At 35.2% G+C, this 22,026-nt stretch overlaps 4 protein-coding genes across 4 annotated transcripts; 1 reads left to right on the forward strand and 3 right to left on the reverse strand.

The window, feature by feature from the left end:
• Position 1: 1 nt before the first annotated feature.
• On the reverse strand, positions 2–3,567 carry LOC124454462. Its single transcript, XM_047005270.1, has 4 exons — positions 3,208–3,567; positions 2,617–2,739; positions 1,876–2,105; positions 2–1,290 (listed from the first exon to the last, which is right to left on the reverse strand). Exons 1-4 carry the CDS (start codon positions 3,461–3,463, stop codon positions 850–852), a joined length of 1,050 nt encoding a protein of 349 aa, XP_046861226.1. The 5' UTR covers positions 3,464–3,567; the 3' UTR covers positions 2–849.
• A 1,305-nt stretch (positions 3,568–4,872) lies between these two features.
• LOC124454461 lies at positions 4,873–10,206 on the reverse strand. The gene is made up of 4 exons (XM_047005269.1): positions 9,768–10,206; positions 8,764–8,886; positions 6,715–6,944; positions 4,873–5,688 (listed from the first exon to the last, which is right to left on the reverse strand). Exons 1-4 carry the CDS (start codon positions 10,030–10,032, stop codon positions 5,224–5,226), a joined length of 1,083 nt encoding a protein of 360 aa, XP_046861225.1. The 5' UTR covers positions 10,033–10,206; the 3' UTR covers positions 4,873–5,223.
• A 1,852-nt stretch (positions 10,207–12,058) lies between these two features.
• On the reverse strand, positions 12,059–17,633 carry LOC124454315 (peptidyl-prolyl cis-trans isomerase B-like). The gene is made up of 6 exons (XM_047005135.1): positions 17,446–17,633; positions 16,683–16,796; positions 15,788–15,848; positions 14,380–14,412; positions 12,945–13,129; positions 12,059–12,295 (listed from the first exon to the last, which is right to left on the reverse strand). Exons 1-6 carry the CDS (start codon positions 17,560–17,562, stop codon positions 12,164–12,166), a joined length of 642 nt encoding a protein of 213 aa, XP_046861091.1. The 5' UTR covers positions 17,563–17,633; the 3' UTR covers positions 12,059–12,163.
• Positions 17,634–17,903: 270 nt separating this feature from the next.
• Positions 17,904–20,696, forward strand: LOC124454316 (peptidyl-prolyl cis-trans isomerase B-like). The gene is made up of 5 exons (XM_047005136.1): positions 17,904–18,192; positions 18,729–18,789; positions 18,870–18,902; positions 19,371–19,555; positions 20,469–20,696. The coding sequence occupies exons 1-5, from the start codon at positions 17,989–17,991 to the stop codon at positions 20,601–20,603; spliced, it is 618 nt and encodes a 205-aa protein (XP_046861092.1). The 5' UTR covers positions 17,904–17,988; the 3' UTR covers positions 20,604–20,696.
• The last annotated feature ends 1,330 nt before the right edge of the window (positions 20,697–22,026 follow it).

Below are 22,026 nucleotides of genomic sequence, written 5' to 3' on the forward strand. Positions count from 1 at the left end.
ATGTCCTTCAGTATGTCCTCTTATTGAAACAACACGTACAGGAAATAAGTTTATAACTTTTTTATGTCACTGTAAGTATGGAATGCGCATCAGTTCAAACGATGCCGATTGTTTGAGGCCAGTGACATAGATTACATAAAAAAATACCACCATGGTTTACGTAATGCATCAATAATTATGCTGTCCATAAAATCAACAAGTGTTGTACGTTAATCCCTCGGCGTCGTGCAAACGATGTTTAATATGGTCATCATTTCTCATAAAAAAGTTTTCTCTTTACATTACAAGAAAATTGATGAGTGTCAAACAACAGATAAGTTTCTCCGCTATTCCAGAAGTATTGTTCTCACATCGTTTTGAGCCCTGGCTCTCGGGTTGTTCTAAGCCAGGGGTGGGCAACATACGGCCCGCGGGCCGGGTCCGGCCCTCGAAGGGATTTTGACTGGCCCGCCGACTGTATCCGACCATTGAATATTGAATATTATTCATATAATAATCCGGCCCACCAATAACTTCATTTTCATAAATCTGGCCCGCCGACTGGAGAAGTTGCCCACCCCTGTTCTAAGCAATTGACTGAAGCCATTTTGGATAATCAAGCAGAAATTTGTGCAAAAAAAGTTCAGAGTGGATCATTTTCAATTATTAGAGCTAGAAAAAGATGTTTTAGCCTAAATTTACTAGAAAATAAAAAAATGTCTAAAAAAAGATGACCAACTTAAACATCGCATGCAAACTAAAATCATTTATTGTTTCCTAGAAACATTTTGACCTCCCCCCTCCCGCACTTCACCGAGAAAAATAAAATTCTTGCATGTTTAACACGAAACCTCAAACAAGAAGTTTATATTAGCCATTATTTGCTTCCATTTCAACATCTTCACCTCTACGAGCTGGCAAATTCGATCTTGCCAAAGATCTTCGTACGAATCTCTCACAAGTCCATTCAGGGACGACGTCCAAAGAAGTTATATCAACGGTCGTTATTGGTTCATCTTCATCAGATCTACCGTGAACGTGAAGTTGAGGGCGAATTGCCTCAGCAAGCTGGGGCAATAAGGTCATGTACGACATCTGCCTGGCCAATTGCGTCACTCTTTCTATTTCCCGACCGTTCAAACGTACCTGTCTAGTACGATTGTTGTTCAAGGACATCGCCGTATGCAAGCTCTCTGTGAGTTGCGCAACAGTCGCGTCTGGGATGCTTGCAAGTTCCAGTTGTATATGATCTTCCACATGGCCCATTAGATTTTCGTTCTCAACTTCTTCTTGAGCCAAATTAACAATAACCTGAACAACAAATTGTTCAAAAATAGCGTCGCCTTAAACCGTGTTTGGGGAGGGGGGCAATTTGCTTGGAATTGTTCAGTGCATGCAGAAAACGATTTAGATACACTCTAAGAGAACTGTTATGATACTATAATCAAGCTAATACAGACAAAGGAAGAAGCAACGGTTTATATATAATAATAAAATCAGTATTATAACATAAAAATAAACGGTGCGTTTGTAAAGTGACCTAAAACTTATGATAATACAAAATCTTACACAATATGAAAAATATATATTACACAATATGAAATAAAAAATGAAAATACATACATACCTGTACACCTGTATATACCTATTTATATGTGTACCTACGTATATTTGAGCACTCTGGTGACTCTACAATACAATCCATACAATGTGTAAACGTACATCTTGTGTCCCAAATGCAGGAGTTACCATTTTACTATGGTGATAGCCGAGAGGGCACATTGTATATACACTTTGTATATATATACTTAGGTACACATAACTATACTTGTACCTATACCTGCATACCTATATATACCTACACATACCTTTACCTATATAAATATATATATTTACCTGTGCGAGGAGTCTTGCCCTTCGAAGACGTATGTATTGTCCACCAGTTATGTGGCTCAATGCCATAAAGAAGTCTCTATATGGAGCCAAAGAAGGTTCGCATCCTACACAATACAAGATTATCCCTTTTCTCGCCATTTCGTGACATATTTGAACAGGATCACGACCATCTGGGTCACCATGAGGAAAATGATCTCCGTCTGGATGCAAGCCATGGGGAGGTGCATCTCCTGTGGAAGGAAAGGATAAGTGAATAAATGGGGAAACTATATGTATACTGTTTATCTGTACGTAAAAATTAAATTTTAAAAATTGGTCAATACAACATCAAAAAGCCTGGAAGTCTTGTCTAAACTTTCGACCTCATTAGCAGTGCTCTTCTTCTTTGCTAATGCAACTATTACAAACTGACCTGGACGATCAAATTTAACTAATTTTTATCTAGTCTGCAAAAGGCAAACAATAGATAGGGGTTAAAAATCTGGACATTCGAAAACCAAACAAATGACTTGATAAAGACTTCACTATCCATCTTCTGTTCTGTTCTGTTATGGTTAGGTTATGATTAGGAAAGAGCTTCTGGTCAGGCATGCAGGTAACAAAGTATGTCACAGGGTATTCTATAATTTCCTTATGTACGTACACAGCATCGATAAAAATAATGGATGACAGTACAATGGACACCAAGTGAAAAATGATCTAAATAACCAAGACAACCCATAACTCTTCATTACAACCTACCTATCCAGATACATATCTTTGTTGCTCTATCCCTGTAGCTAAGATTAGCAGCATCGTACAGGCCACTGGTAACTGCTTCAGGAAAGTCGCCCCCGCCATTAGCTGACATTTGATTTACCCATTCTAAAAAATTCAGCAAACAGATGCTTGCTTCACATCATTTTCCCTTAATATGATTACTTTCAAATACTTTTAGAAAGGTGTGCTTAACCTTAGTATGGTAACATCTTGAAAACTGTCAAAAGCTAAAAACACATCAAGCTAAAGCTTGGTAGAGAACTAAAAACAAATTACACGAAAATCTCTTGAAGTCAGATCAGCTTTCATTGGCACGTATAATAACTAATATGATAGCAACATCTTTAAAACAAAAACTGCCAAAATCCAAGGTTATGCATTCCATATTCTGAAACCGGCTTTAGGGCAAAAATGAAAGACAATCATGCTTTTGAATGTTTTGTACTCTAGAAATGCAAAATTGCTACATTAACATATTTACTAAAGGTATGAATGGTGAAATTTTGCATCAATGAATGCAGCTTATTTAAGAGCTACGGAAAAATTTTTTGAATTTTCGAACAGACCACAAACCTTTCATTTGTGCAACGTCGTGAGTGAAATCGTGAAATCTTGAAACGAAAGATCGATCCTCTGGAGGATGGTCACGATATTCAACCAAAGCAAGATGAACACTAAAGGAAGTCTTCGAAATCTTCTCCGCTATAAAGTTAATGTTTCTTTGAGTTTCACGGATGTACGAGCCCATGGAACCAGTGCAGTCTACAACAAACGCCAAATCCACTTGTTGGTTATCATGACGAGCAGACCATAGTCGAAAGCGATCCATAACTTAATTTTCCGATGTTTTAAGACAGTTGGACCAACTAATTTCAGTTGTGTTTAACAGTAAACCACATTTACTACAGTGACACACTATACATGCATGAATGCTTCTATAAATTCTAAATCATATTCAAAATTCTAATTCGATGCTTCCACTTTTTTAAACAAGATTTCTTGATTTCATTCTCATTATTGCAATATTTTGTAAAAGATACACAAAGAAAACTTTGCAGAAACTGCAAAATTTTTTTCCCGTATATGACTGTGATCCACAAGTACAGACCAATGGTGCAGAAACGTTGTGGACTTGTGGTCAGATTCCAGAGGAAGCGGTTCAGAAATGAACCTTTCCGGAACATCCACTCACATAAATATGCAAGCATAAAATACGTTACATATTTCGATGTGAACTAAAAAATCTAACATTTCAGTTAGTCAGTTGGTACGAATATCAAAAATTTCCTTTGTTCCAGTGCACCTAACATAAATAGTTGTAGTTTACATTTGTACATTGCAATGCAACTTATAAGACTTTTTCGTCACTCACACAACAATTAAAGAGAAAAATTTATTATCATAATTTATTTCTTTGAAAATCTATTATTTCCACAGGAAGGGAACACTAAATGACTAAAAGATTAACATAGCAGGACTAAAAAAGCGGGATGACTACGCTAGTGTCTGTATCTAGGAGTTTTCGACTGCTTAAAAACCCAAACAGATACAACCTTGCAAATGCTTAATTCATCTCCGGCACAAAAGCTCTTTCGCACAAACGTTTAATTAGCTATAAACAAGAAAGTACAGGAAAAATTAGATTTCAGAAAACGAAGAAGAGAATTAACTATAATAGAAGAACTTAAGAACTGTTGAAGCTTCAGCCAGAAAATTTTGTGCAGCCGGTCGATATTGCCCAAATTTTGTTCAGCCTGGAGGCTGGAGATATTTGCACCCAAACTAAAAATGGGATTGATGGCAGCCCAAAGTCGAGGATAAGGTTGATATAAGATCCTACTAAGCGGAAGAAGGTCGGGTGTATAAGATATTGAAGAAAAAGCGAAGTAATCCATCCTCCATCAAAAGAATTTTTGCCAATACCGCGGGGTGGGGGTGGGGGCGGGGTGGTGGTGTATGCGTTATATAGAGCCAAAAATGTTACCACAATCATCCACGAACGTTATAAGACAACAGTCTCCATCACAAACATGGATTCTTATTCAACAATATTATTCATTCAACCCAAGAAAGAAATCAATAAACGTTGCGCATTACTAAACAGTCACAGAGTCAAAAGAGTGCCATTTTTAAAACGTCGGCAACTGCAACGTTATCGTAAAAGAAAACCGACGTCGCTTAAGATTTAAGATCAAAGGAAGGAAAATGTAGCAATAAAAGTTAACTCTAACAAAAAACTCAAATATCTAAAAGTATATTTCTAGTTATAGTCTGTTTTGCTAGACTTTGTAAAGATATAGTTTCTATTCGTATGAAGATGCATTAAAGATACAGTACGATACATTTTGCTTTGGTGAAAAATATGACCATCGTTTGTGAAGCTAAGGACAACGTCTTACACTTCTGTTAATGGACAATGTTCATATCCATCAAAGACAATTCAAAAGTGAATACTTTACTTTCCCTGTCATCGTAAGAAAAATGTTAAATATCGCATGGAAACTAAAACTATTTATTGTTTCTATGAAACACTCCCCTCCTGCCTACTTCAATAAAAAAATTAAAATCTTGTACGTTCGATAGGAGACGTCAAACGGTAATGTCAATTTGCACATCATTTACTTCCATTTCAACATCTTCATTTTCACGAGCTTCCAAATCCAACCTTGCCATTGACCTTCGCGCTAATCTCTCACAAGTTCTTTCGGGGACGACGACCAAAGATGTTATATCAACGGTCGTTATTACTTCAAGTTCATTACGACGAGGTGGCATCGCTTCAGAAAGCTGGAGGTGCATTGCCTGAGCAAGTTGCGGCAATGTGCGCATGTACGACATCTGCCTAGCCAATGGCGTCACTTCGTCTACATCTCGACCGTTTAAACGTACCCGTCTAGTGAGATTGTTGTTCGATGACATCGCCGTGTGTAAGCTCGCTGCGAGTTGCGCAATAGTCGCGCCTGAAGGGCGTGCAAATTCCAAGTGTAAGTGATCGATAACATGTCCCATGAGATTTTCGTTCTCAACTTCTTCTTGAGTAGCATTAACAATAATCTATAGGCAAGAAATCATTAAAAAATAACGTCACCCTAAACTGTGATGATAAGGACCTGACGTAGAAATAGTGGCGCAAAATTGTTTGTGAAGGTTTAGTGCAAGCAGAGAACAGTCCAAAATAACCAAAAGAGAACCGACTCAATGTGAAGTAACTATTGTTACTCTTAGATTACATCCTGTAGCTACATTTTCGATTAGTTTTCCAAAACACAACAATGAAAATATCACGTATAATTGTATATTGAAACCTTTCAATTCAAACAGCAAAAATTAAACGTTCGTCAGGTGGATGGTACATAAACCAAGTAATATTGAAACCTTTCAATTCAAACAGCAAAATTAAACGTTCGTCAGGTGGATGGTACATAAACCAAGTAATATTGAAACCTTTCAATTCAAACAGCAAAAATTAAACGTTCGTCAGGTGGATGGTACATAAACCAAGTAAAATTGAAACCTTTCAATTCAAACAGCAAAAATTAAACGTTCGTCAGGTGGATGGTACATAAACCAAGTAATATTAAAACCTTTCAATTCAAACAGCAAAAATTAAACGTTGGTCAGGTGGATGGTACGTAAATCAAGTAAAGGTAAAATTAAACGTTCGTCAGGTGGATGGTACATAAACCAAGTAATATTGAAACCTTTCAATTCAAACAGCAAAAATTAAACGTTCGTCAGGTGGATGGTACATAAACCAAGTAAAATTGAAACCTTTCAATTCAAACAGCAAAATTAAACGTTCGTCAGGTGGATGGTACATAAACCAAGTAATATTACAACCTTTCAATTCAAATAGCAAAAAATAAACGTTCGTCAGGTGGATGGTACATAAACCAAGTAATATTGAAACCTTTCAATTCAAACAGCAAAAATTAAACGTTGGTCAGGTGGATGGTACGTAAATCAAGTAAAGGTAAAAATTAAACGTTCGTCAGGTGGATGGTACATAAACCAAGTAAAGGTAATCAGCATCGTAAAAGTCATGGTGAATACATACATTACATAATTTCATGCATAAACCTGTGGGAGAAGTCTCGCCCTTCGAAGGGGTATGTATTGTCCACCGGTTATGTGACTCAATGCCATAAAGAATTCTCTGTATGGGACCAATGAAGGTTCGCATCCTACACAATACAAGATTATCCCTCTTCTCGCCATTTCATGACATATTTGAACAGGATCATGACCATCTGGGTCACCTTGAGGAAAATTATCCCCCTCTGGAAGCAAGCCATGAGGAGGTGCATCTCCTGTGGCAAGAAAAGTAAGTATAAATGGGAAATATTTTACATTATAAAATAAACACAATAAAATGCGTGCGCTGATTGGTCAAGATCTGTGTTTGCATAAGCCCGTGCAAAACACATCTGAGCTCAACCAATCAAATCAATCAAAACAATCAATCAGTCAAAGAGAATTTGCAAATCGATCATGAATACATTCAAATTTTAAAGGTTTGTCTGTTTCCCATTATTGTTATTTTATAAAAGAGAACATGCTGTGAGAACCCTCAAGCATGCGCAATCCTCGACTTTCAGTCTCAGGCTTGCACTGATCTGCTCTCAAGTTCTCCCAAAGGTCTCCTCGGTTTGCATAAGCCTGTGCAAACACAGTAAACATCTTTTATTTCTTAATTACAACCATCACCAACAGTCTATCTTGGGACTATACCTGGACAGTATTAACGTCAACAACTTCTAATTGAGTTTGTCAAAAACAAATAAAACAAATGGGTTAAAAACTAGACTTCTCAACCCAAATGAAGGTATACACATGATATCAAAGATTGACAAGTTTAATATTCACAGTCAATGAAAAGTGTTGGTACGGCAGGCAGGGGCGAGACTAGAACGTTAAGTGTGAGTGTGTGGGGGGAGGTGTGGGGGTGTGTGAATATTTATATATTCATTCAGCTCTGCCCAGCTGCATGATTTATTTTGAAATTATAATCACTAACAAATCAAATCAAGCAGAGTTAAATATATGAATATTCATGTTCTAGACTAGGTTCAAGGCAACCCTGGTTCTAGTTTCACTCCTGACGGCAGGATAGGCGTGAAACAAAAAAATATTCTGAATACATTCCTCACATATTGACAAGTTCACACTTAACCTTCACAAAATTTTCACACAGCCTTATCTTAAACCACTGAGACTTACTTTACTAGCAAATACACCGTTTTTCAATTAAACTTGACTTATAGCTAGCAAATTTATATCTTTACCACTCTCCGGCATTTTTTCACAGCGGCCTCTCATCACTGTGCAAATCTTCCTTATTGCATAAATATTTTGGTAAACACACTCAAATTTTTCACACCATGGTGCATTTTTAGGAATTGAGAGGTCAATTTAAGTCATCCAATGGGGATTCATTACCATTTTATATGTTTCATGTTGATTGAACGCTAGGAAAGAGTAGGCAATATATGTACACACCCACTGTGAACAATTGTACAGCACTTGGAATTTGCATAAGGTAGTTTAGCCTGCAATAGCTATTTGTCCCTCCCCCCCGGGGTTGATTTTGTTACACACTTGTATGTATATAGCAGCTTATGGAAAAAATCTGATCATGTTTTTGTAGCCATTATAACTCAGTTATAAGCTGGGGTTGCTTTGAAGTTACAAATTAAATTTTGTAGTAAATTTGATGAGAAAATCAGTGTACAAAGTACTTAAAAACCTGTTTTGCTTTAAGTACTTTAATAAATCCTATGAATTCCCTGTCAAATTCATTAAATTGTTTTGAATGCTAGTTGTATTTGTGCATAATCGTTTTAGTTAATTCATAATTAATTTGTGTGGGTTTTGTTTTTTTTGGGAGGACACTCTAATTAGTCAAATTAGTTTAGAGCAAATCCTATTGGGAGTATTCAAGTTTCAAATAAACTTTAGAAATTTCCAACCACTACGTTGTTAAAAAGATTTAGTCCTAGATCTGGCACTATCTTGAAACTTCTTTAGCATTGTCACCTTAACAAGCCAGATTATGGGATTGACCATTAAATATTTTGCAACATTCATATTTCTTTTCATGCATTTGGATTTTATGATCCAGAAACTAACCTATCCAGAAACAAATCTTGGTTGCCACGTTCCTGAAGCTAAGATTGAGAGCCGCATAAAGGCCAGCTGTAACAGCATCAGGTAAATCACCTCCACCAGCAGCAGCCATACCCTCTACCCATGCTGAAAAAATAATGTCAGTAAACATATGTTTGCCTAAACACATTTCCACTCCATTCATTGGTTTTCTTTCAGTTTCTCATACTGAAAAGAACATTTACAATGTAAAAAATAACATCCATCCCTTTAACAACTATACACTCCATACCATCCTACTATAAATACAAACAAGATTAATTTCAGTTACTTTTTCAAAAGGAATAACAATGAAACTGTCAAAAGAAACAACATCAAGAAGATAAAACTATTCAAAAAACTGAAAACAAATTGGATGAAAAAATGCAGCTTTAAGCAGGTTTGATGATTGTTGGAGTCAACAATACTTCACCTGACATAAAAAATATTCATCAAAAATTGTATAGTGTAACATTCGGTAAACATACGCTGGACAGCGCAACAGCATGCATATTTCCCCATCAGGCAAAGTAAGCTCACTTCTCGAGCAGAGATCGGCTTCCTTTTGAAACAATTACTCAGATGACAAAAAGTTTATAATAAAAAGTTTATGTATTCTTGAAAATGCAATGACATAAGTTCAATTTTCTTGAAAATCAAACGAATCTTTATTGAAGCTTTATGACAAGTCTAAATTAAAGTCATATTTTGTATTGTTTTTGTATTTCAAAGTTCAGAGTTGTAAAAATTAAGTTTCAAACTGCATAACCTTGCTACATTCGTTTGCAAAGACAAACCTGTTCCTGAATTTTATTAAAATTTAAATTACCGGCCAAATATTTGTCTTAAATGGCACATCGTATCATGAAACTGGAAATGAAAAATCTTTTATGAGGATGTATGGCAGTAAGTTCTGCACACTTATTGCAGCCTCGTTAAATTGTAAACGAATTATGAAAAATTTTACAATCATAGAACGAGTCACAAACCTGTCACTTGTTGTTCATTGTAGGAAGTAAAACCGTGAACTCTAGAAACGAAAGTTTCATCCTCTGGAGGATGGTCACGATATTCAACCAAAGCAAGACGAACATTAAATGCAAACCTCTTAATGCTGTTGGCTATATAAATAATTCTATTTTTTATGCGATGGATATACGAATGCATGGAACCAGTGCAGTCAACAACAAATACGAGATCCACTTGTTGGCTATCATGATTTGGTAAATGAAAGGACAGCGAGCGCCCAGACATAACTAAAATTTTCACATATGCTGTACAAATCGATCTTTTAGTACAATGCTGTAGAGTCAACTAGATCTTGGAGTGGAAAATCGTAAACCACGACGAGCTATACGCTCGCTCAAGCGTCAACGCGATACGTATTAAATTTTAAGAATTAAAAGACGTCTTACACAGAAGCTGCCGACACGAGCAACTTCCTGTAGACCCCACCCATCATATTATACAAGAAAAAATATGTAAACATTCATTCAAGCGTTCATATTATTATCACGAAAACAAGTGATTAAAAACGCCATCCCAAAGCACTACGCTATAAAGGGAAAAGCAGTTATGGTCTGCCAGGCCACGAGGAAAGCCAGCCTTGTAAAAGTGAGTGTAAGATTGGGTGTTAAAGCGTGAGGTACACCCCACCCCACCCTACAAACCCCGGATATGTCTTCTTCGCAAATGGGAGAAAATGCCCTAGGAATATTTCCCTCGGCTAACAAGAGGGAGCTTCCTTTCGCCCTTTTTTATTTGTAACATTTTTTAGGTGGTACAGACCACGAAGAGCACAAAGCTCTTACCGTTTCGTGAGAAAGAAAACCATACATTTCTGATGTAATCTGTACAGCTGCAACCTTATTTAGCAACTCACATTTCGGTTTAGTAGATTATAGTTTTCTTAGAGAGTGTTTTAATTTAATCATGAATGGTTTTTCACATGTTGAATACTTTGCATAAAGTTTTTGCGTAGCGAACCATTCACTAAATTATGTATAAGTTTGGCTTCATTTGTGTGCTGCGTTCTTTAAGTGTGAGCCATATTAGGCAACAGAATAAGAAAAGAATGACGGGAAAGGCTTGTCAAACGATGATTTTTATAGAGTAATAGGGTGTACTGTGGGGACTGTAAAAATGCTGGTCAAGTGATGGTGTCCTTAATAAAAACCCGTGTCATGGACGATAACGAAACGTTTGGGGTTATAGCTTGGAAAAGCAGGAGCCAACAAGAAGCAGATCACCGAAGATTGAGTTTCTTTGCAATTATCATACTATAGAATAGAAGTTTAATAAGACACTCCGCGAACTCATTAGGAATTCAATCAATTTAACAAGGAGGCGTCAGCTAAAATATGCAAAATCTAAAAGCAACGCATACGCTTCAATCAGCTCAAATTCACCTCTTTGTAGAGCATAAAGACCAGATCGTTGTCAAACAGATCTATTAAAGACCATAAAAAGACAAAACAAAGAGATGCAAAGTCATGGAGATTTTCGAAAGTTTACTTCTCCATTTAAAAGCTATGAATAGTCAGTACCGTTATTGCCGTAGAATGACGCAAGAGTTAATCTCCATATATAAGAAATAAAAGATGATCACTGTGTTTTTACGGGTTTAAGCAAACCGATGAGACCTTTGGAAGAACTCGAGAGTAGATCAGTGAAAGCCCGAGGCCGAAGGTCGAGTTAAAACATCTTTTATTTCTCTTATAAAATAAAATAACGCAAAAAAGACAAACATTTTAATTGTTCCTCCAAATGTATTAATGATCGATTTGCAAATTCTCTTTGATTGATTGAATTGATTTGATTGGTTGAGCTCAGATCGTTTTGCACAGGCTAATGCAAACACGGCTCTGGACCAATCACTGCACGCGTTTCATTGTTTTTATTTTATAATGATAAAATGTTGCATGTTCGTCATTCAATAACGTAATTATGAATAGAGTTTCTGCTCAAGGAATAAACGGTCTTTCCATTAATTATAGTTTTTGTTTATACAGTTGTTACAAGTGCTTTAATTTGTTCCAGAAGTTTACACTTATAGTTCATCAAATCACCTGAAAAGTATAAAGATTCTTAAATTTTGCTCCATCGCACACAACTGCCATGCAAATGACAATTATCAATTCGACACATTGATTTCTAAGCCGTTATCTATATCAACTAGTCACCAAGACAAAAAGAGTTTTCATCGTTGCCAAAAATCTCACACAGAAATTCCATCAGTGATACTTTTTCACAAATCAGTAGCAAAAATTAAACTACTTTATAGTGAGTACGTATCAGTTTATTGAATTTATAGAAAGAAAAAAAATGAACATTGAATTGTTCATATCTATCTATAGAGGTGAATAGAAAATAGATAATGTATAAATCACTCTTCAGAAGGACTTTTGTCAACATTAAAAGGTTCTTCCACTGTAATCACTCCACTGTCTTCAATAACACAGTCCTTAACAGGTTTACTTTGGTCAACTTGAACATTTTCAATTTTCCTGACGACATCCTAAAAATTAGAATATATGCAATGTTCATATAGCTCTCCGTTTTATCAACATTTCAATATTCCTAACACGTGATACAACATTAGAAACTTGATTGGTCCAAGAAAAAAGGTGACTTGATTGGACACTTAAACTATCATCATGAATGGAACTTCCAAGCAGGGGTCATCCTAAGAAAAATGTAGTATTACTCATGCTTCGAATCCGCAAGGGGGGGGGGGGTCCAGGTTGGTGTTTAAAGAGGAAATTTAGGCTCGAAAATGATTGAAATTCGGGTGTTTGAAATGACATTGTCATAGTTTTGAGAAAACTATTTGAAAAAAAATTAGGTAACTTAGAAGATTTAAAGATTTAAACACAGATAAAACAACAAAATCAATATCAAAATATTGAATTTTATTTGAAGGGCAAACACCTGAAACCTTACCTAATTAACTTCTACGCAAACATTACTGCCCTGAAATTTTTCAATTTTACAGAGAAACTAGATAATCAATATTGAACGTTTCGTGATCTTTACGTTTGAGTAAACTAACATACGCATTTTTCTCTCCAAAACTTAGGTTTTAGAACCACCCATTTTTCAACTGGACCTAGCCCATTTTGGAAAGAGAAAGGCCTAAAAATGACATCTGTTTTTGTACAACTAACCATTCCTTCCAATACTTTACCAAACACAACATGACGACCATCAAGCCAAGACGTCTTGACAGTTGTAATGAAGAATTGTGAACCGTTTGTATCTTTACCAGCATTCGCCATACTTAACCATCCTGCACCATAATGCTGAATCTTAAAGTTTTCGTCGGCAAACTTTTCTCCGTAAATACTCTTACCTAATAAAATTCAAAAATCCGTAACAAAAATGTCACGATGGAGGTGCCTTTATCAAGATCAGGGAAATCACTTCTTCGAAGTTAAAACACGTCGTTAAATCGATTTTAAGAACATTTGCAATAAACTTTTTAGGAGAAAAATGTTATCTTCATGGGCAGTTTGGGCCTGGTAGATGACTCAGTGCCGGAAGTGACGTACATACATAGGAGATCACGTGGATAGAAGATACGTATAGCTTTCATGATACACGTTTATAGTAAAGAAAAAACGTTTATATATTAGAACTGTTTGGACACTATTTCCCACTAAAACTCTAAACTATATAGTGTTTATACATTACGAAACAAGCGGAGTCACCTATGTACGCACGTCACTTCCGGTGCAGAGTTCGCTATGTCTATTCCCAAAAAGCCCATGAAGATAAAGTTTTCGTTCTATGAAATAAATTTCAAATATTGTTAAAATCAATTCAACTTTCTAAAGACGTTATTTTCCTCACCTTGATGTAGACACTTTAGGGTTCGAAAGCAAAGTACGTATTTGTCGAGTTATTATTTAAGGCGACACATATTAGAGGTAGTCTAAAAGAAATGTCCCGAAAATTGTGAGGCACGTAGTAAAATAATCTCCAAAGGACCAACCACATCATGATTTTAAATATAGTCAAGTGCAAAGCGTTAAGATTACTCAGCGGTGTTGCTTTTAGAAATGGCGTGGTAGTTGAAACGTATAATTGCGAGAAATGAACGGTTGTTGCGACAACAATAAGTTGGCATCTGGTTTTTACGGTTTGTTGCGACAACAGGCCTGATATTGATAACGCGACGGTCGAGCGCGGACGATAAGTTCTTCCAAGTGCAACTCGGCATGAAGTAAACCAATTGTGAAAGAAAAAATATGTATACAGCAATTTTCGTGAGAAAAAAATACAAGCTAGCTAAAGCAACAAAATTGTACTAAAACGGGGCTTTCAAACATTTGCTTAACTTCTTCTCTAACATGAAAAAATTCATGTTTGTAAATGTAGATCGTCCAGGTTGATATAGTCCTCAGAAGGACTCTGACGATGACTCATTTTGACTCTGAAGATGACTACCGCTAAGATTGTCGAAACGTCAGTCAACAAAACATCAGGACTATATTAATGATCTTTTACAAACATGTAACGATACTCTAGGGTTCAAACCGTAAACTTTATGAAAAAATTCAGTTCAGAAGTAGAATTTTAGTGTAAATAGTACATACTTACCACCAGTTCCATCACCTCTAGTAAAATCACCACCTACGTAAATTATTGAATGTCAAATATAAACATAGCATTTGGTAAAATACAGTAATATATTGCAAAGTAGAGTGTAAGCACGTAAAATATTAGTTGCTTTTGCTTCAGCCATATGCTGCAAATACATATTTACTGCTGTTTTCATGAGTGCGCCGTGCGCGGACTTTTCTGATGAGTTTGTATAGTATAAAAGTAACATTCAGTCTAGGTCAACACAACGTTTAGTCAAGGCCAACGGTACGATTAAACAAGATCAATGCATCGTTTGGCTGATTCAGCGATGTTATTGGTTGAAAACCGCCAAACCGTTGTGTTGACCTTGACTAAACTTTGTGTTGTCCTTGATTAAACGTTACTTTAATACTATACAAACTCATCAGAATTCAGCGCGCAGGGCGCTCATATGAAAATAGCAGTAAAAAAAGTGTAAGGAGGAAATGTGTAAAAACTGAATCAATACCACATTCCCATGATGCTTTGCTAACAAGCAAGTTGCCAATTTGATGAAATCTATAATTTCTTGAAGAATAAAAAATATTGAACAAAACAAGCTTTGAATGTACAATGGCAAAAATAGGTACGCTAAGCGTACATGTAATGCGTACATGCTTTGCTAACATGCAAGTTGCCAACTGATCAGATCTATAATTTATTGAATAATAAAAAAGTTTGAATTAAACAACCTTTGAAAGTACAATGGAAAAAATAAATCTAATTTAAAGAAAGCTAAAATGAGAACACAATAACTCTTACGTCATTGATCGCAGGTATTTTTTTTATGTAGTAAAGCAACATGTTAAGAGCAATTGTAACCTAATCGCTGATTGGCTTCTAATTTTAAAAGAGCGTCTCTGAATGGCTAGAAGTTACTCACAGTGCGGTGGAGTAGAGTACGGTACGCTTGCGACAATATATCTGCTTTGCTGGTATGAAAACTGCCTTTCATAACTTATTCTACTTTTTAGTTAGTTTCAACTCATGATTATCTAAGCTGGAATCACAAAAACTAATGTAAAGTTTCTTTGAATGCATCTGAAAAAGTGAGCAACTGAACATTAAACAAAAACATTCAACTCATGATTATCTACGTAAGCTGGAATCACAAAAACTAAGGTAAAGTTTCTTTGAATGCATCTGAAAAAGTGAGCAACTGAACATCAAATAAAACATTCAACTCATGATTATCTACGTAAGCTGGAATCACAAAAACTAAGGTAAAGTTTCTTTGAATGCATCTGAAAAAGTGAGCAACTGAACATCAAATAAAACATTCAACTCATGATTATCTACGTAAGCTGGAATCACAAAAACTAAGGTAAAGTTTCTTTGAATGCATCTGAAAAAGTGAGCAACTGAACATTTAAATAACAATTACCTTGAATCATAAAATCTTTAATCACACGATGAAATTTACTTCCTTTATACCCAAATCCTTTCTGAAAATAGAAAATTCATTAAATCCTATATAAGAAGCAAAGTATGTTTCATTATTTAAAACATTTTAACATTAGTAATTTTACGTTAATTTGGCATTTCGTGACATTAGCTGTCCAAACAATTTATATACATGCACAAAATATAAAAGTACAACAAGCTGGTATTACCATTCACATCAAAGGTAGCAAAACCAAAAGTAGGGTGGCACCTAAGCTTGTGCAGGCATCCTACACCTGCAGGTTGTTTATAATTATTTAACATAAAGTTTCATCACGAGTTGTCATATAATGCATGGTTCAATCAAAAGCAAACACTTAATGCTTTATGAAGGGGAAGTCAAAATATGGCTGACAATTACTTTGGTGCATGAAATATATATTTCGTACAATATTCTTCAAAAAAGTTCACACAAAATGTTGTTATTGTTGTTGTTGTTGTTGTTGTTGTTGTTGTTGTTGTTGTTTTGTTGTTGTTGTTGTTTTGTTGTTGTTTTGTTATTGTTGTGTTGTTGTTGTTGTTATTGTTATTATTGATTTATTGTTATTGATTATTTATTTTTATTTATTATTATTATTTATTGTTGTTATTTATTATTATTGTTATTTTTATTTATTTTATTTATATTGTTGTTGTTATTTGTTGATTTGTTTTCATTGTTGTTGTATTTATTGTTGTTGTTTTTGTTTGTTGTTGTTGTTGTTGTTGTTGTTGTTGTTGTTGCTGTTGTTGTTGTTGTTGTTGTTGTTGTTGTTGTTGTTAGAAAATGTTAGATGATGACCTCATCTTGCCCTACTGATTATCATGCACAGAGTGTAATATAACATCTAGCAAACCTCATGTGTTGCTAAAGCCTTGAAATTCTCTACAGTCTTTGGTACAGTACCACCGAATAAACCAATAACAATTCTTCCAGTTTTTTCACCACCAATTGTTATATCAAAGAACACCTAAAGTTTACGTACAAACAAATTGAAGTACAAAAATCGATTTTACTTCATCTCAATTCCATATGATTATATGGACATTTCTGATCAACATTACTTGGTGAATTTTCATTCTTTAATGAAACAAGTGTCAATTTATTCAAATTTCCAGCAAACAATATATTTCCCAACTTCAAGTCTTTGTCCAAAAGTCTGGACAGGCATAATTTGGTTTAAGTGCTTCCTACTCTACATGTTCATGGAGGCTTCAGACAGTTAAGCATCTTTCCATCCTTTTATGCTGGTATGTTAATTGACTCTAAGGAAATCATCACTTATTTGTCATCACTTAATAACCCCTCCCCTTATTTATATTCACCACTACATATAATACCAGCTGGTGCCATATCAGCCTGTTACACATGCACAATAAGTACTACCATCTTATCCATTATTGTGAAGCTCCATAGAAACAAACAACTATTTTAGAAAGTCAGATAAGATAAGCATTGGCAGCAAAGGTCAAAAGAAACAGCAAATGTATACAAAAAAATCCAAACACAAAGCAAACAGCGCATGAAGGATGCGGGGAGGGAAATGGGGACGTTTAACAAATATAAAATATTTATACAGTATAGGCTATTCTGTACAAAATTGAAAGGGTATTTTTTACCTTGTCCGTTACTTTAGGGCCTTTGGCTGCTAAAACAGGTTGACTACGAGACGCAAAATACACTAGACAAAGAATAACAGCAGAGAACACAAATACAAATTTCATCTTTGACTTCATACAATTTCGATCCACCTAGTAAATGGAATCGCTATTATTTGTAAACAGAATAATTTCTGCAAGTTTGCTGTCTTACCCCGGTAATATTTTTCTCATGAATTAAAAAATGGTCGATCGTGTATCTAAATTTCAGCCATTTTCAACTGAGCGGATAGCACGCTCTTGATGATCGAAAAGATGAGATCAAATTTACGAAACAAAATATTTTTGGTATAGTAATACTCGAAAAATACTGGCTTTGTCAATTCATTGCCAAAGTTTTGCCAATCAGACAATGCACGTGCTTAACTGGTAGATTCTTGCTTTTGGTTGGTCCACGAATACATGCACGTGTTTAAATTTGATTCATTAATTGATGATTAATATTATAACTTTTTAAGTAAAAGTACAATTTTAATTGATCACAGAATCAGTCGGTTTGCGGAGATGAAGCGCGTTCAAGTATTTATTGTGTTCTCGGCTTTTTTGGCATGCGTGTTGTCAGCGGACAGTGTTTCAACTAAAGTAACGAAACAATGTTATTTTGATATCACCATCGGTGGGAAGTTTCAAGGACGCGTTGTTGTAGGTTTGTTTGGCGAAGTTGTACCAAAAACTACAGAAAATTTTCACCAACTTTGCACGCACGAGGTAACTGTTCAAAATTTATTCCAATATGAAATCATCTTAAAACCTTCTGATGCATTTGGTTTGTTTTGTTGCATGGCTGATGATTCTATATATAAAATATTTAAGTTCGTCCTCGACTCCCAGACGCCGTTACTTAACCGGGCTAACATCCTTTCACCTATGTGATCATTTGGCGAAGCTTTGAATGGAATAATTTTCATCGAGTTTCTATCACTTTTTCTCTTGATTTTTGTCAAAAATTGATGACTTAATCAAACTCACGGGATTTTAAAAGACTTGAAGACAATGCCCACAATACATATTGCTTGAATGCTGGTGCCAGTTTTGTTTTGTGACAGTATTTATGAATTTAATTATTTATTTTTGCATATAAAAAAACTGCAGAAAGGACTTGTTGTGTCAAAGCTCGAGTTTAGGCAGATGGCCTTTGGTTCTCTTAACATTGCAGTTTCCTTCTTCCCTAAGTTTGCTCCCTGTACTAAAATATAATAGCTCATTTGCTACTGCAGTTTATTCAATTTTATTATTTAAATTAGAAAGGATTTGGCTACAAAAACAGCAAATTTCACCGAGTCATTAAAGATTTCATGATTCAAGGTGTGTTACACAAGGACTGTAATTTTTCTCTATGACTTTTGAAAATTTAAATGATGCCAAATTTATCATCTTATTTACAGGTGGAGATTTCACTCGTGGTGATGGCACTGGAGGTGTGTTGATGTCTGATCTATCTTATCACATAAAAACTTCATAAGTTTGACAAATTTATTAGAAAATATGCAATTTAAAATTGTAATTGGCAGATTTAGCATTTGGAAGCTACATATTTGGGATGCAGACAACAATTATTCTACTCAAAGACAAAGTCTTGTTTCTGCAAGTAAATAAAAAGTGCCATGTTTCACCTTACAACTTTTAGTTGCAGTGAATACTGGGCATACGATAAAACTGAGCAAAAAATGTAATAAAAAAGAAAAAAATATTCACATGCTTTGCATGAAAGTACTTCATGTTTTAAAGATATTTGGACAACCTAAACCAATATGCAAAGGCAAAAAAGAAAAGTTGTAGAAAAGCAACATCAGACACCTTTGAGTGTAGAGTTGAAGTGCTTACCACATATAGCTATTGTGACTTCCTGACCCAATTGTGCGAAAATTTATTTCATCCTTTTGCAGGTAAAAGTGTTTACGGAGAAAGGTTTGCTGATGAAAACTTCAAACTGACCCATTATGGTGCTGGATGGTTAAGTATGGCGAATGCCGGTAAAGATACGAATGGTTCACAATTCTTCATCACAACTGTAAAAACTCCATGGCTTGATGGTCGCCATGTTGTGTTTGGAAAAGTTGTTGATGGCATGGTATGTTTTGTTATTAGTAACATAGCCAGCCAGCTTGCAAATTTTTGATTTGCTCTGTAAGTTCTAAGCATTATCTTTATTCATGGACCGTTATCCTTTGGACAGCAAAAATTTTCAAACTTGTAAGAAAGGTGTTTATATTTTCTTACGACAAAGAAATTTTGTAATCTTCGAAACAATGTTTTATTTCAGTGATTGCGCATTTCAATCGTATATTTTTCTCTTATAAGAGATTTTATGAACGTTCAAAAATTCTATCCAGTTTATAACGCTATCCGGGCTTCGTGCAACCTGTCCCATATCTTTAAAAATCTATTGTTTTTCATTACTTACACGTAAAACATTTTCACGACAAGACTAAATTTGCACCTTTGTGTGTTATTAGAAATGAACCAATTACCAAAATTACCGATTACTGAAGCCGATTATTCGACATAATCAGCCGATTAATCGGTTTTACCGATTACTTTTTATTTTACTAGTTACTAGTCTCTTTGGCCCAGGGCAGTTTAGTAATTCGTTTTGAAAAATTTATAGCAATGATTGACGATGTAGTTAACGCTTTGTAATTTGTGATTTGCTGTTCAAAATTGTTGACAATCAAATCATTTATTATTGTCATAGGTGATAGGTCTTGTATTGTTAACGAATTAATTTTACTACCTTACTCCAACGAGCTTTTATTGGAATAATATAGCAGAGTGATGTTACCAATCATTAGTTAGTAATTAGTAATTAGTAATTAGCAAGGTTATTTCCTGCACTGAAACAGAAGTTTATGTACATCACAGGTAAAAACAAAGTGATAATTAACTTATTGAAAGTACGACCCTACTAAAGTCAAGTTTATGCGAATATTCAGTTGCCTTTTTTGCTCTTTCCTTATTTCAATTTCTGATTTTATCTTTAAAAGGATGTCGTCCGAAAGATTGAAAACACTAAAACTGGTCCAGATGACCGCCCCCTCAAAGACGTTGTCATTTCTGACTCTGGCGATGTAAAGGTGGACAAGCCTTTCGTCGTAGATAAGACAGCTGCAAAAGAATAAATTGATAGTTTTGTCAATTGACGTTATTTCAGTTATGATTTATCATATGCTTTAGATTATGTAATACTGAAATATGTTTTCAACCACACCTAATCCTTTTTACTGTCTTTCTTACTGATCAATTGAATATATTCTGTAGTCCTTTGCCTGTTAGCTTTCGCCTACACACGGAGTCGTAGCATACTGTGGAGATACACCCCAGTTTAAGCGAAGTCGTCGGTTCATATCGCTTTTGAAGAAACTTTTAAAGATTTCTCATTTTCCCAAAGTAAGTTTTGTATGTGTATATGGATATTGCACCAACTGAAAATATTATTTCACCAAATGCTTTCGAAGTGACTCGTGTTCGTCAGTAAAATCTTACCACCCCCTCCCCTCAGTTTGAAATGTCACGCTAGGACCCAGCCCACACAAGCCCACCATGATCGTGACACTCAATCACAGAAAAGCCGACAGCCTAAAGCAAACTCACGTGTAAGCTCACGTATGTACTCGAAAACCTAGACTCAGAGCAAAACAATGTCATTACAGACACCAGTACAAACCACACAAACATTGCAACCGTGACAGTCACGTGTTTTTGTATCACAACATGTTTATCAATTCAAGTGAACTCTAACCGTCATAACCTTCAAAACGAAAATTGTGTACATGTAAAGGGTGGACGACAAGACAGCAATTAGTTATTTAGACATTATCTTTTAATAGGTTTTATGAAAAATGTTTTAATTTTACATGAAGTCGATGGATGTTTACAAAACACGTCAAAATATATGCCGCGGGATTTGGTTTAGTTGTGGATTAAGCGTTAGGCAAAATCAATTGTTTTTACCACTTTCCATTTTACAACTGGCCTCTGAACCCTTTCGAGTAAAACACAATGTAATTCGGCGCATTGATCTTACTTATAATTTATTCATTTCTATGAATAGTAAATACAATCTTTTAAACATGCATAATTTACACAGCAGGTTGATTGTAGTCAGCTTTATTTATTTGCTATGGCGACCTATAAACTATGGCTACCCTTTTTTGTTTTCAACATGAAAGATATCAGCTCTTTTATCTTGATCAAAAGAATTTAATGTTCGCCATCCGTAAGAAGAAATAATGTGGGATTTCTTTTTGTTGAAAAGGCGAAAACACGTCACTGTCCTATTTGGCATGCATCTACTACTTATTCATGCTCTTTACAGTAGTACAGATGTTCTGATGCAAAAGCTGCATACTTCTGTTGAATCTTCAGTTGTATCAACTGCGACTGGTAAGCGTTGATTGAGGCTTTTCAATCACATGTTTGTAAGTCCAACACTAGTGCTTCATTTCCATACATATATGAAGTGTAAGTTTTGTTTTCTAAGTTAGTATTATTTTAATAACTTTAGCGAAAATCATCGATGATAAATGTAAACATTTTTTGTAA

The sequence above is a fragment of the Xenia sp. Carnegie-2017 genome, unplaced genomic scaffold (genome assembly GCF_021976095.1).
Source record: "Xenia sp. Carnegie-2017 unplaced genomic scaffold, XeniaSp_v1 HiC_scaffold_3, whole genome shotgun sequence".
Taxonomy (NCBI): domain Eukaryota; kingdom Metazoa; phylum Cnidaria; class Anthozoa; order Malacalcyonacea; family Xeniidae; genus Xenia; species Xenia sp. Carnegie-2017.

What these genes read in the sequence shown, in the direction of transcription:
- LOC124454462 (XM_047005270.1), bottom strand. Translation starts at nt 3,463, where the DNA reads ATGGATCGCTTTCGACTATGGTCTGCTCGTCATGATAACCAACAAGTG. An exon ending in CGACGTTGCACAAATGAAAG is followed by an intron (nt 2,740 to 3,207) that starts GTTTGTGGTCTG and finishes TGAATTTTTTAG; the next exon opens with AATGGGTAAATCAAATGTCA. An exon ending in AAAGATATGTATCTGGATAG is followed by an intron (nt 2,106 to 2,616) that starts GTAGGTTGTAAT and finishes TTCCTTCCACAG; the next exon opens with GAGATGCACCTCCCCATGGC.
- LOC124454461 (XM_047005269.1), bottom strand. Translation starts at nt 10,032, where the DNA reads ATGTCTGGGCGCTCGCTGTCCTTTCATTTACCAAATCATGATAGCCAA. An exon ending in CAAGATTTGTTTCTGGATAG is followed by an intron (nt 6,945 to 8,763) that starts GTTAGTTTCTGG and finishes TTCTTGCCACAG; the next exon opens with GAGATGCACCTCCTCATGGC. An exon ending in GGGCGAGACTTCTCCCACAG is followed by an intron (nt 5,689 to 6,714) that starts GTTTATGCATGA and finishes TCTTGCCTATAG; the next exon opens with ATTATTGTTAATGCTACTCA.
- LOC124454315 (XM_047005135.1), bottom strand. Translation starts at nt 17,562, where the DNA reads ATGAAGTCAAAGATGAAATTTGTATTTGTGTTCTCTGCTGTTATTCTT. An exon ending in TAAAGATTTTATGATTCAAG is followed by an intron (nt 14,413 to 15,787) that starts GTAATTGTTATT and finishes TAATTTACGTAG; the next exon opens with GTGGTGATTTTACTAGAGGT. An exon ending in TAGAGGTGATGGAACTGGTG is followed by an intron (nt 13,130 to 14,379) that starts GTAAGTATGTAC and finishes GAATTTTATTAG; the next exon opens with GTAAGAGTATTTACGGAGAA.
- LOC124454316 (XM_047005136.1), top strand. Translation starts at nt 17,989, where the DNA reads ATGAAGCGCGTTCAAGTATTTATTGTGTTCTCGGCTTTTTTGGCATGC. An exon ending in TAAAGATTTCATGATTCAAG is followed by an intron (nt 18,790 to 18,869) that starts GTGTGTTACACA and finishes TCTTATTTACAG; the next exon opens with GTGGAGATTTCACTCGTGGT. An exon ending in GAAAAGTTGTTGATGGCATG is followed by an intron (nt 19,556 to 20,468) that starts GTATGTTTTGTT and finishes TATCTTTAAAAG; the next exon opens with GATGTCGTCCGAAAGATTGA.